The 14,188-nt window shown below is 46.7% G+C and overlaps 1 protein-coding gene across 1 annotated transcript in view; it reads right to left on the reverse strand.

Annotated features, from left to right (window-relative positions):
• The window catches only part of LOC144797580 (nuclear receptor ROR-beta-like), a 118,117-nt gene that overhangs the window by 17,742 nt on the left and 86,187 nt on the right, over positions 1 to 14,188 (reverse strand). Inside the window, exons 6-7 of the mRNA XM_078668246.1 lie at positions 11,864 to 11,996; positions 4,462 to 4,569 (exon numbers count right to left, since the gene is read on the reverse strand). Coding sequence (XP_078524372.1) covers positions 4,462 to 4,569; positions 11,864 to 11,996 — 241 coding nt within the window. The remainder of the gene's footprint in view (positions 1 to 4,461; positions 4,570 to 11,863; positions 11,997 to 14,188) is intronic.

Genomic DNA, 14,188 nt, shown 5'->3' on the forward strand with positions numbered 1-14,188 from the left:
AATTTACATATCAAGGGTCCTGAGGCCATCATGTTGTTACCAGTAAGCTATCAGGACCTACATGGGCAGTACTGGCACCTAGGCCTACTGTAATGTGGTCCATCACAGAATGCGCTAATGTCTCTGGAACATTATTCTGTGTTGCACTGATCTCTATATTATAGGAGGAGTGGGCACATGGCTTTGCCAGTGATTGACAGCCTGCAAACAGGCCTGTTATGTGGCTCTGTTCATCTAAAACGAATGCAATATGTCAATGCGGGTGCCAAAGCCAAGGAAATTAGTGTAGAGCTCAGAATAAAACACTGGGGAATATCTTTAATGGATGGCCTTGAAACAGCAGTATCTACAACAGTATTGGTCTGCCAGGAGCCTAGAGTAATTGCTCCAGGGGTAGAGAGCCATCGTCTTTGAGTACATGGATCAAAACCAACCCTAGCTAGCGGTGGCCATAACTCACAAAACAAAATCCATTTCTACAATGGGCCTTTTAAGACAAAGATGATGAGTGCCATTCACAGTTACATGCCAACCGTGTGAGATTACATGTGTAGAGTCTCGGGCCTGAGTTAGAGTTTGGAGTGCCCGTACTCTGAGTTTAGAGAGGTCTGCTGGCCCAGCGGACATCGCTTTTCATTGGCAGGAACCGACGTCACAGCAATTCCTGTCAATGAGTTGAAAGTTTCACTGACAGCTCCATCGAAAATCGGACCCAGAAGACAAACTTTTAGCATAATTTAAAGTCTTCAACAACGAATCCGAAAATGGGATTTTCTGTTTGAGAAAAAACAAAACTAATGACCCCCACACCATGGGAATTTTCTCTGATGGTGTGGGAGTAATTTAAATGGGTCTACTGTACTTTACCGCCAAGACTTTCAAGGCTAAGAGAGAGATAGTAAAAACTGCCCATTCGAACGCCCACTCTAAATTAGGCAGGCAGTGTAATGGTCAAATCTCTGACACCTGAGTAGGTCAGCAGGGACTCTGCGGCGGCCAGCCTTCATATCCACCTGATGCATATTAGGCGGGCAGACCTTCAGTCTGGTGGACAGGGTACTCTGTTGCCTCTCCGCCAAACTCTACATCTGCCCCGTAGTCCTACAATGACCAGCTAATGAGCACCAAAGTTAACGTTTCCAACAAGGCTATTTACAATGTCCAGAGATTAAACAAAGCACAGAGGAAGGGCAGTGTGTTTGTGCATGAAGTGTGGGGTTAGTATAAAGGGGGAGCTAAACCAGACACATCTAGTGCTGCATTATTTTGGGAAGTTAGCCTCATTGGACTGAATACTAGGAAATAAAGTGGACGTTCAAGGAAGGGAAAGATAACAAGCATTGCAAATGCAATAGGTCTCGCATTAGAAAAGTCGGAGTTATTGGTCTTGTAAATGACATATTTTATTTATTTGTTGGTTTTTAAAATTGCTAAATTGATGGCTTTGTCATTTACAATGCCAATAGTTATAACTTTCGCGAATGTGACACCTATAGCATTTGGAATGCAACATGTTTTGTATTTACGTGACTTAGATGGCAGCTCTGGTCGTTAGGCCACATCTCTAGAGAGCAGGAGAGTGCAGCAGGGGAGAGAAGCACAGCAATGCAATAGGTCTCGCATTAGGAAAGTTTGAGCTATTGGTATTGTAAAGGACACATTTTTTATTTATGTGCTTGTTTTGAAAATATCGAAATTAATAGCTTTGTTATTTACAATGCCAATAGTTTTATCTTTTGCAAATGTGACACCTATTGTAACACAATATGTGTTGTGAGGGTGAGTGAGGGTGAGTGAGGGTGAGGGGTTGAGGGTGAGGGGTTGAGGGTGAGTGAGGGTGAGGGGTTGAGGGTGGTTGAGGGTGAGTGAGGGTGAGAGGGTGAGGGTGAGTGAGGGTGAGTGTGAGGGTGAGGGGTTGAGGGTGAGTGAGGGTGAGGGGTTGAGGGTGAGTGAGGGTGAGGGTGAGGGTGAGTGAGGGTGAGGGGTTGAGGGTGGGTGAGGGTGGGTGAGGGGTTGAGGGTGAGTGAGGGTGAGTGAGGATGAGGGTGAGTGAGGGTGAGGGGTTGAGGGTGAGTGAGAGTGAGGGTGAGTGAGGGGTTGAGGGTGAGTGAGGGTGAGGGGTTGAGGGTGAGTGAGGGTGAGTGAGGGTGAGGGTGAGTGAGGGTGAGTGAGGGTGAGTGAGGGTGAGTGAGGGTGAGTGAGGGTGAGTGAGGGTGAGTGAGGGTGAGGGTGAGTGAGGGTGAGTGAGGGTGAGCGTGAGTGAGGGTGAGGGTGAGTGAGGGTGAGGGTGAGTGAGGGTGAGGGTGAGTGAGGGTGAGTGAGGGTGAGTGAGGGTGAGGGTGAGGGAGGGTGAGGGTGAGTGAGGGTGAGTGAGGGTGAGGGGTTGAGGGTGAGGGGTTGAGGGTGAGTGAGGGTGAGGGGTTGAGGGTGAGTGAGGGTGAGGGGTTGAGGGTGAGTGAGGGTGAGGGGTTGAGGGTGAGTGAGGGTGAGTGAGGGTGAGGGGTTGAGGGTGAGTGAGGGTGGGTGAGGGGTTGAGGGTGAGTGAGGGTGAGGGTGAGTGAGGGTGAGGGGTTGAGGGTGAGTGAGGGTGAGGGTGAGTGAGGGTGAGTGAGGGTGAGGGGTTGAGGGTGAGTGAGAGTGAGGGTGAGTGAGGGGTTGAGGGTGAGGGGTTGAGGGTGAGTGAGGGTGAGGGGTTGAGGGTGAGTGAGGGTGAGGGGTTGAGGGTGAGTGAGGGTGAGGGTGAGTGAGGGTGAATGAGGGTGAGGGTGAGTGAGGGTGAGGGTGAGTGAGGGTGAGGGTTTGAGGGTGAGTGAGGGTGAGGGTGGGTGAGGGTGAGGGGTTGAGGGTGGGTGAGGGTGAGTGAGGGTGAGGGGTTGAGGGTGAGTGAGGGTGAGTGAGGGTGAGTGAGGGTGAGTGAGGGTGAGGGTGAGTGAGGGTGAGGGTGAGTGTGAGGGGTTGAGGGTGAGTGAGGGTGAGTGAGGGGTTGAGGGTGAGGGGTTGAGGGTGAGTGAGGGTGAGGGTGGATGTGGTGGTGGATGTGGTGGTGGATGCGGTGGTGGTGGATGTGGAGGTGGTGGTGGATGTGGTGGATGTGGGGTGATTGCGGCTTGCAAGCTTATTCCGCTCACGTTATGCAGTTTCAAACATGATTGCCACTATTACTCTCAAATTCACTTGGCAGCAAACTGGTGAACTAATTAAAAGAAAGTCGTATTCAGCGTTATGGCCGGTACTTTATTCCAGCAAAGTGGCAAGCCAGTACACACCAATGAGCTAGTAAAGCTAAAAACACACCACATGGCACAATTGCTGGCTGAGCGAGCAGAAGTAAGCCAAACAGCTTTCCCGTAGCTAAGGAGAGCTGAGCTCTTTTTGTAGCAGCACGCATAAGAAAAGTCCCGTATTTTCACCAAAACACTCTCTGATAATGATCAGCCGAATTCAGAAGGCTTCCTGCCCTCATATATTCCCAAGAGAGCAGTAATCTTATAAGGAAATGCTGTCATCACACCTAAAGCTACGGATGAGGAGAGCTTGCTGGAAGACATTCAATTAATGAAAAAAAAAAAAAAAGAAAAGGAGACACGGACAGCCGGCCGTGAACTGAAAGCACGGCCGGCCGGCCGTGAACTGAAAGCACGGCCGGCCGGCCGTGAAAAAGCCTTTGATGCCGCAGGGGGTAATTAGGGGAGGAGAATGGCTGGGCTGAGGCACAGCGCCAAGCCTTTGATGCAGCAGGGGGCGGAGCGGGAAGAGCTGCTGGCGGCACTAAGCTGACGATTTGATGCTGTGCACGCGCATTTTAACTAATTGCGCTTGCGCATTGAGTTAAAAGTGCACATGCACTTCATCAAATCGCCAGTGAATCGCCAGTGTAGGTAAGCTTTGTTTAAGCCCCCATAGTCTCGCTCTGCTCAATGCGCATGCGCATTGACAGGCGAGACCTAAAAAGCAAGAGAACAGACGGGCTAAGGAAAAAGGAGGTAGATACACTGCACTGTAAGCACGGATAGCATTCATCATCTCTACACAAGGGAACCCTGCTCTGGGTCACCGGGGTCGAGGCACGGCACTGGCCAGTGTTTAAGACCAGCTATTGTGTCGGTTCTGTTCCATCTCCCTCTAACCACCATACTGGCCATAGGTGCCACAGGCATTGGTGCAGTAGATCTTGAAGTCCCACATGAATGGAGCAAACTTGGCAGCAAGCCAGCCACAGTTCAGTTCGCTGCAAGACCCTATATGGTTACTTTTGAAAAAGTTGTATGGCTGGACACAAGAGAAATAAGACACGGACTTTAGAGCTATGAGCAAATAACACAGACCCCCTCTAACAGTCCAAGGCCTAGAATCTTTTAACCAATTGGTTCCAGCTGCCATCTTACATCCGCCACAAGAAGACAGAGAGATCTCCAGAGGATGACAGTGTTTGCAATTTGTATAAAATGAAACAAAGCTTACCCAATGATTTGAACATCTGCATACTTCCGAACTTCCCTTCAAAGAGGACAGTGTTATTTATAGGGTTGAATGCTCGGACCATCCGGATGAGAAGGACCTCCAGGCACCCTAATGCAGAGAGACAGACAGACGGCAGAGGAGGCGAGAGGGGAGCGGGGAGGGAGAGGGCCCGATCAGTGGTTCCGTCAACCCAGAAAAAGAGTAAATTAGGTTTAAATGTTGGGTAGCAAAAATGTGAATACCCAAAAAGCCCACCGCCCCACATAAAAATGAATAAATTAGTATGCAAAGGATAAAACGTCCCGGTTTGTGGTTTGAACATTGGCAGCGATATTTCACAGAGAGAAATATAACCGACGTGAGGCAAATCCAACCAAAGACATATCGAAAATCAAATCACAAGAAAGCAAAATGAGTTCACAATGAGAGGAAGAGGAGGGGGAAAAGTGACAAGAAGGGAGGAGGAAGAAAGGTAATCTTGGTTAGAGGTCAGAAATTAACACATACTCTGTAAGCAGTTGTTTAAAGTACACAGAATAGTCTGAAACGTTCTACGCGAATCCCTGTCCACCTACCACCCGTCGATGGATTTCTGCCCATCAACCACCCCGATATAGGTATCCTGATGACCTATGCTGCAACATTTGCTCCAGGGCCTCTGCAAATCGAGGAGGAGGCAAGTATATCTTCAATTCTGGCGCAGAGTAAGCCTGGTTGATTCAGTGGAGGATTTCACAAGGAAAGGGAGAGAGAGAGGGAGAGAGAGGGAGAGAGAGAGAGGGGAGAGAGAGGGGAGAGAGAGAGGGGGGAAGGGGGAGAGAGCGAGAGAGAGAGAGAGAGAGAAGAGAGAGAGAAGAGAGAGAGGAGAGAGAGAGGAGAGAGAGAAGAGAGAGGGAGAGAGAGGGAGAAGGGAGAAGAGAGAGAGGGAGAAGGAAAAAAAGAGAGAGAGGGAGAGAGTGAGAGAGTGAGCGAGAGAGAGAGAGAGAGAGAGAGAGAGAGAGAGAGAGAGAGCGAGAGAGAGAACGAGTGCAAGTGTGAGAGCAAGAGTGAGAGCAAGAGAGAGAGAGGGGGGGGAGAGATACTATTTTACCGCCCTTTAGAGTTTGGTAGGTAATTTGAGATGTTTAACTGCCTCATCTAGTATTGTGCTCTGGTACAGACTAGCTCACTGGGTTTTGCAGTCAGTGGAAACTGCACTATCAGAGATCAGATGCAGAGTTTAATGGTGCAATAGTACGGGTATTTTCAACGAGTCCCTTAGAGTCTGGGAAGATGCATGGGACATCCGTCTGAGGCAGTGGTACAGACCAGGTCACTCAGTCTCTTAAGAGTCCTGAAAGATGCTATGCTAACAATCTGAGGCAGTGGTACAGACCAGTTTTTTTTTTTACCATAGAGACATTTCAGCCACGAGAGCAGAGATCTCTATATGGGAAAACATGGGGGAAATTAACGTTTATTAAGTTCGAAAAATGTGTGCAATATTTTTATGTTAAATATTATTGCAAGTGTTATATATTTATTTTAAACATAGAGCAAATATAAAAAATTTGAAATATTTTAAATTAACATTTATTTAACGATTTATTAACAAAATGAACCTGAACTTTACTGAGAAATATACATATAATATGTATTAATAATTATTAAAAGTGATGTAAGTAATAATTCTTTATTGTTCGATTACTTAAAATCTTACAATATCACCAATAAAAGTGATGTAAGGAATTCATTAAAACAAACAAAAAATATTAAAAATTAATATTGCATTCATTTTAAATTCAAAAAAGGTTATTACTACATAAAAATAAAAACATGTTTTAGTTTTGGATTTTTTAAAAACATTAAATTATATTTATTTGCATTTTGAATGATTTAATTTACTTGACCATTATTTCGTATGGGGTTTTATTTTAAGCCTCAACTGCTATTGTTTCTGTGGGAGAGTGTTGCAGTATCAGTGATTGGCATGGTGAGGTTCTGGACTTATTACTGCTTTTTTTGGCAGTCGTAACTTTACACGAGTAAATTTACGCCATTTAATGGGTGGAGACACGCAAGTCTACACTTTTCAGTAACTTGCAATTGGATTTTTGGAATCGCCCAGACCAGAAAAGTTGCTCAAATGTGTAAGAGTAAATGTATTACTAGTAAATCTGCATGTGTACATTTAACATTGTAAATAGGCCCGCAACAGAGTGTGGAAAGATGTTGTGCTACCTATCTGAGGTAGTGGTACCTCCGAGGTGATACAGATAAGATTATTCAATCCCTTAAGTGTGTGGGAAGATGCTGCGCTAACAATCCGAGGCAATGGTTCCTCTGTTGTGGATCAATCGCTTAGACGCTGTGGAGGCGGTCCTGCACACACTCTTCGCCCTGGGAGCCTACTAAGGCTAAGAGAATCAATTCTTTAGAGGCTGTGGATGCTACTAAGTACAAACTCTGCTAGAGAGTATGTTTATTCAGTGATCCATGCCCTCTCACTCAATTACACCGAAGCTGTGGTGCCCAGTGTTGGGCACTGGGGGTGTCTGTTCTCTAATAGTGGGCTCTGTTTCCAATAACCCTTGAATGCTACTTTGCAGACAGTCAGAGGGAGGAGTGCCCTGGCCGAGATACAGCCAAATACACAGCAGCTGTTGTACTCAAGCTACATCACAGCAAATGCCATACCCCTTTACCCATCAGGCAATGGAGGTTGGTTTTCTAAGAAGGGGCAACGGTACAGTAATACCGCAGGGGCCATGTTCCAACACTGGACCATTAGAGCAGACGCCAGGCCTGAATTTTAGGATAGTCATACGACACACATTTACTCGCAATTCATTTAAATGTTCATCATTTATTTTGTCAGTTGATATTCTAAAAATGTTGTGTGGCTGGGTTCCAGGAGGCCAAAACGTTAGACACACGTACTTTCACAGCCGTGGAAGCAGCTGTAGGAGGAACAAAGTTTGCTTGACAAAATGGCAAACAAATAGATTCCGAAAGCCTTATTGCCCTGACGATACAAAGGATTTGCTTGGCAAGGAGCAAGGACTCAGGAGTCTGAACTGAAACTGCTCTACACGGAAAACAAACTTATTTTAGGCTTGCACATCTGAAGTGGCAATAGTCTGAGGTTTATCTTTGATATGGATTCTCCTCTAAAAGACATGCACTAAAATATTACTTTGTTTCACAAAAAATATAACAAGCTGATTGGTCACAGAATAGACACATACTTAACTTAGTTGAATTATACACTTATTATTTTAAACTGCCCTAACTGCTCAATAAAACGCTACACAATTATCGGGATTTGCCAAGAAACCAGGCTAAAACACACTGATTGGTCTTTCATTGGTACATTTCCTTGTGCCTACAGAAGAACCTCACTTTTGCCTCGAATAAACTCAGGTGTTTGTTTTTCTCAATCCAGACATAACATCGCAAAGGCTTGAAAGGTTACAGCTCAGCCTTGGCTCACCTAAGGATTCTCCAGCGAGGATCGGAATGAGGAATTCACCTTAGATCGTGTCCAGTGTGGAATCCATACCTGCATTGATCAGTCCCAACCTCTCATGTCTGGGCTTTCAAAAGACACTGGAAGTGTACACAGTGATGACATTAAATGTATTATCAACTTGTATATATAAACCGCTGAATACTGAGGTTAGCCTTATTTCAAATGCTCCGGATTTTACAAGTTGGTAGAAAGAAGATTAATTGATTTGTCTAGAATTGCATAATTAAGTCATGGGGGAATCCAACAGTAGAACTTAAGTTTCTTCATTTTACAAATGAAAATTCTGTAGCCAGGTAACACGACCTTTGTACAGAACGATATCAATTGATTGTATAATCCTCAGTATAACAGGGAGAAAGAAGGGGAAAATATCTTATTATTCAAGAGCTTAGGGCTCTCTTTCACTTCAACAGAGAAAAAAGTATCTACATAAACAGCGTTTGACTTTTTAAGACAAACATCTGGACTGTTGCATAGGTTGTGCTTACAATGTCATTAGGCAACACCAAATAATCTATAATCTGCAATCAACCATTGGGACACTATACCAGTGCTTAACCAATCTGATTGTACATGATACCACAGTGCCTGCAAGTGTCTTCCACCACCTCCCCTGAGACATGAGGAAAGGCGTGTAAGGGCTCTTTTCACATGGTACTTCCTAGCTATCTTATTCAGGATTGCAAAAAGACGCTACTCATTTCCCCATAGTATGCTTGCTCATGACACCAGCTTAAGAGGGACAGGAACTATAACAGCATAAAACTTTTTGTGGGGAAATGTCAACAAGGAGACAATGTACAACTTCTGCTTCCAAGTGACCTAGGTAGTGCATTTACGGTCTAGGATTACACTCAGAAAATATTCAGTTATTGATACGTGTGCAGCTCTACATCTAATGCAGCACTGTATTTGACAGCTCCAAATCAAATGCATATGCATGTCATGCATGCTCTGCTACAAGTAATTTGTATGGATTAAAGCTCCATGTACTTGCATTTATACTTCTTGCCCTATCCGTCCATCAGGGCCAGCCCATAAATGCCACGAATGAGTGCTTGAAGACAGGACAGCTTTTCCAGCCCTGACAGAATCAAACATGTGCTGTGACCGAAGGTTTTATTAACACAACGGGACAGTCAAAAGCAACACAGACTGCCAGGAGTGAGTTCTTAAATAACGATAGCCATCAACATGTGCTGGACATGCCAAAAGGATGAGAACACAATGGGATATTCACATTAGAAATCATTGTGAATTACATACAATATCTCACAGTTGGAGTTTTTCCAACAACAACAGATCAGTTGAGGAATTTTCTGGAAAGTCTACACACTCAGAGGGTGTCATTTAGAACCATGAGGTAATAACAGGGCCAACCCCACCCCAGTGTAATTAACATTTGCAGAAAGTTTGAGGTGTATTTTTACACCAGGCTATGGCCTCAATGGTAAGTAATGAGGACTGTTGTGAGCAAACCGTGTTGTATGCATTTTCCTATGTGAGGACTCTTTCCAACCTCTTTGCAGGGGCGGTTACCACCAGATTTAAGCTGGTGATAACCGTCCTCATAAAAACAAATACGAATGCAAGCAGTATATGCTAGTATGAGGACATAGCCTAGCTAAGCCGAAACTGGCATTCACTTATTTTCAACCTAATCCAGAAGAAGAATGGCAGACGGTCAGATGATCTTCCTTAGGAGGGGCATAACGCCTGCTAATATATGTTAACAACATGACTGGGGTGGGGAGTCAAATGTCAGGCTTGCTTACGAGAAACATGTTGGCACCTGCCTGCCTTAAAGTGTCCATGGGAAAGTTGAACTATCAGGATCCAAGACTATGGAAGAGAAAGTGTATGGAAAGTGATGACAAGGTGGTTGTGATGAGCCCAATGGCGCGCAACTCCTTCTCTAAAAGGAAAGTTCGCAAGGAGCATGGCAGCAAAGGCTACTGAAACCAAAGTAGCCTCTTTATATGATACTGTACCTAAAGGAGGTGACATTTGAATAAACCTTCAGCTAGAGCATGAGTGACCAACATAGGTCATGGCAGCAAGATCCAAATCACATTTTCAGGACTCCTCAGCAGTGATAGCCATGGTGGCACCTACTTTTCAATTCCCCTTGTCGAGTGTTTTCATGTTTATGTCCCAGGATAATGCTGCTGTAGAAAATGTTAAAGTGGCTAACCTGTGATTTATATCACAATAGGTCTCAAGCATGTGCGATCAAACAAAGGATCATTCTAGAATTCCTAATGTTGCTGATTGTTAGAGATGCAAGACACAGGAAGCAAAGCTTCAGTAAAAACCAAAAGAAAGGCAGAGGAGTGCAGCCGGATACCTATGAAGAGACTGACAGCAGAGCGCCATGGGGCTGGGAAGCCATTTTTCAAGAGATCCTGGCGAATTATGGCTCCTGCTATGCTTTTTTTTTCAGGGCAGACTGCTAATAGCCCTAATGTCATTATCTTAAGAACAATAACATTGGTTAATTACCATCCCCCCACATTATTCATCTTCATCTAAGGCTTGGGCCCATAATTGTCGGGAGGGCGAAAATGCTTAACTCGAACAGTAGACTGTTGGGAGCTTCAATGAAAACAATGCGGGCTGATAGAGGACTTTTGCTTCAACACTCCATTGTTTCTCTAGAAAGCTCGCTATGTAACTTAGGATAAACTGCCTGCAGTGAGTGGAATATTCGAATTGCTTTCAAGGCCTTCTTCTGCCTTAGGCTATTCTGGTAGTTAAAAGCCATCTCCTCGTTATCGGACCTTACTAGGGACCCAGGCACGTGACTCAGGTACTGGGGCTTTAACGAAGTATAGTCCGAGCCACAGTGCAAAATTAAGGGCCAGATCTGAGTTATCACAAACATATTTACATTTCCATCAGGGTGCTCCTGGGTTCCAGTCATTAATGACTACCTTTGGAGACCCTAACTTCAAGACAGTAGCCAAAGTTTGAATATTAATGGGGTTATAGCTTTATACTGCTGAAACATCACAAAGTTGCAACTAAGTGGCAGATGCACCCGTAAAGTAAAACATGCTGATCGGATGTTATAGTTCTCAAATAATGCGCTGTAGGGTGCAGCAAAATGTCTACAATAATTGTTTATAATCCATTATGTTAGCATTCCAATGACGAGCACTCAACAAGTGATAGAAAACTCATTCATGTACCATCAGCCTCAAGATGATGACAAGTGTGTCATTGTAGGGCGTTTGTCAAAATATGGTCTACAGGGATGTCATTTGACTTGCATATCATTTACAAATACTTCTTTTAACTGGGTGTAGCATAACAACCAATCTTTCTTTGCCCTCTATACCATCAAGACTTGGCTCTTCAGCTAAACAGATCTGCAGACCCCCCCCCCCCCACGCTTTGAGACCCTCATGGGTGAGTAGCGTGCCTACAATTCCCTGATTGATTGATGCCACTCTAGACAGGTCTGACCTTAAGCGAACCATCATCCCTTTCCTCATGGGAACAGTCTATCCTGAACTGTCGGCTAGTGCCCATTCAGAAGGCAAAATAAGCAACCTCAGGATGGCCTTGGCTTAACTGGGCCTCTCACTGAGGAATAATTTGGATCCTGTGTCAGAGAGGGCAATGGACCCACATCTGGAAAACTCATGGCCACCTTAATCTCTCCTCTACAGCTATCTGGAAATGTGGCCTTCATGCAACCTGCAGGCGCCTGGGAAGTAAATAAAGTAGCGCGTCAGTGTCGAAAAATACATTTTAACTTAAAGGGCACTGAAGATTTGTCATTTACTTCATGGAATAGACTTTATTTAGCTCAGTGGTCTTGGGAATTTATTTCTGATTAAATGCTTGATATTTGTCAAAGGATTGTAGGTTTTCAGTAGTCCCAACCTGCTTTGAGAAGGATGATCTGGTCGTTCTGGCACAAGTCCATAAAGCCGTCGAGGCGCTTGGCAAACTCTACCACATACTGGATGGCGTTGGATATCTGCAGGGCACACTGCTGCCACATGACATCACAGGGCTGTGGGTGAAAGAACATCATCAGAAAGTGTTCAGAAAGAGTTCAAGAGGCGAGCCACTAGACACGCCACCTTGCCAGACTCGTCACTGCCGCCTCCCCAGACTCGTCCCTGCCACCTCGTCAGACTTGTCCCTGCTGCCTCGTCAGTCTCGTCCCTGCTGCCTCGTCAGTCTCGTCCCTGCTGCCTCGTCAGTCTCGTCCCTGCTGCCTCGTCAGTCTCGTTCCTGCTGCCTCGTCAGTCTCGTCCCTGCTGCCTCGTCAGTCTCGTCCCTGCTGCCTCGTCAGTCTCGTCCCTGCTGCCTCGTCAGTCTCGTCCCTGCTGCCTCGTCAGTCTCGTCCCTGCTGCCTCGTCAGTCTCGTCCCTGCTGCCTCGTCAGTCTCGTTCCTGCTGCCTCGTCAGTCTCGTTCCTGCTGCCTCGTCAGTCTCGTTCCTGCTGCCTCGTCAGTCTCGTTCCTGCTGCCTCGTCAGTCTCGTCCCTGCTGCCTCGTCAGTCTCGTCCCTGCTGCCTCGTCAGTCTCGTCCCTGCTGCCTCGTCAGTCTCGTTCCTGCTGCCTCGTCAGTCTCGTTCCTGCTGCCTCGTCAGTCTCGTTCCTGCTGCCTCGTCAGTCTCGTCCCTGCTGCCTCGTCAGTCTCGTTCCTGCTGCCTCGTCAGTCTCGTCCCTGCTGCCTCGTCAGTCTCGTCCCTGCTGCCTCGTCAGTCTCGTCCCTGCTGCCTCGTCAGTCTCGTCCCTGCTGCCTCGTCAGTCTCGTCCCTGCTGCCTCGTCAGTCTCGTCCCTGCTGCCTCGTCAGTCTCGTCCCTGCTGCCTCGTCAGTCTCGTTCCTGCTGCCTCGTCAGTCTCGTCCCTGCTGCCTCGTCAGTCTCGTCCCTGCTGCCTCGTCAGTCTCGTCCCTGCTGCCTCGTCAGTCTCGTCCCTGCTGCCTCGTCAGTCTCGTTCCTGCTGCCTCGTCAGTCTCGTCCCTGCTGCCTCGTCAGTCTCGTCCCTGCTGCCTCGTCAGTCTCGTCCCTGCTGCCTCGTCAGTCTCGTCCCTGCTGCCTCGTCAGTCTCGTCCCTGCTGCCTCGTCTGTCTCGTCCCTGCTGCCTCGTCTGTCTCGTCCCTGCTGCCTCGTCTGTCTCGTCCCTGCTGCCTCGTCTGTCTCGTCCCTGCTGCCTCGTCAGTCTCGTCCCTGCTGCCTCGCTAATCTCATCCTTTCTGCCTCATCAGCAGCACCTCTTATGTCTGAACTACTTCATTCCATCTGCCTCATCAGCCTTGCCCCTGTTGCCTCACTAGCCTCAGCCCTTTAGCCATTCCTTCGGACTCAGCTTCACAACCAAGCCATGTAACATGCTTCACTCATTCTGTCTCAGCCTCACTCCTTCCATGTTACATGGTTCACTACTTCCTCTTACCCACATCACCCCTTTCGCCTCAACCGCCTCACTCCTTCCTCTTACCTGCATAATGCGTAACCTTCACCACACTCCAGCCTTCCTCTTAGGTTTGTTACATTTTCACTCGCCTTCCATCTTCTGCTGCCTCCTCACCAATCCATTTCCACCAGCCTGACCCCTTCCCTCTCCTCAAGTTCTTTACTCATGCCCACTCCACTCCACCCTATATTGCAGCCTCTTCCATTTATACCTGCATCATACTTACTTTACACTCACCCCACATCTTACCCCTCACCACATTTCCTTTCTTTAACATGCTTCACCCCTTAATGCCTCTCCCTCAGTACCAATCTCCTTTCCTTTAACCCACCACCGCCCATGCTCTTCCCGAACCTTCCACCCTCCTGTTACACCTGCTTAACCCCTTCATTTGCACCCACCTCACCACTGCCCTCTCACCAATCTTGCCTCTTCCCTCAAATTGACTCACCCATTCCTTCTCAAATACCTTGCCACTCCTCTTCCCAGGCTTGTTTCTTCATTATATCCACCTTACTTCTTCTCTTTAACGTGTCTCTGCGTTCCTTCATTTAACTTCACCATTTATTATGCATCTGTATTGTACCATTCCCTCTCACATAGCTCACTGCTATGTTCCCCCCTATCCTCCGTCTCACTCACTGCACATTGTCCTTCCCATCCACCTTGTTGTGTCCCATTCTCTCGTCTCCCATCATTGCTCCTTCCCTCCTACCTCACCCATTTGCCCCATCTTCCCTTCTCTGAGATCTAGCTCACAGGATGTTACTGTATTCCT

Source organism: Lissotriton helveticus, chromosome 12, assembly GCF_964261635.1.
Source record: "Lissotriton helveticus chromosome 12, aLisHel1.1, whole genome shotgun sequence".
NCBI classification, from domain to species: domain Eukaryota; kingdom Metazoa; phylum Chordata; class Amphibia; order Caudata; family Salamandridae; genus Lissotriton; species Lissotriton helveticus.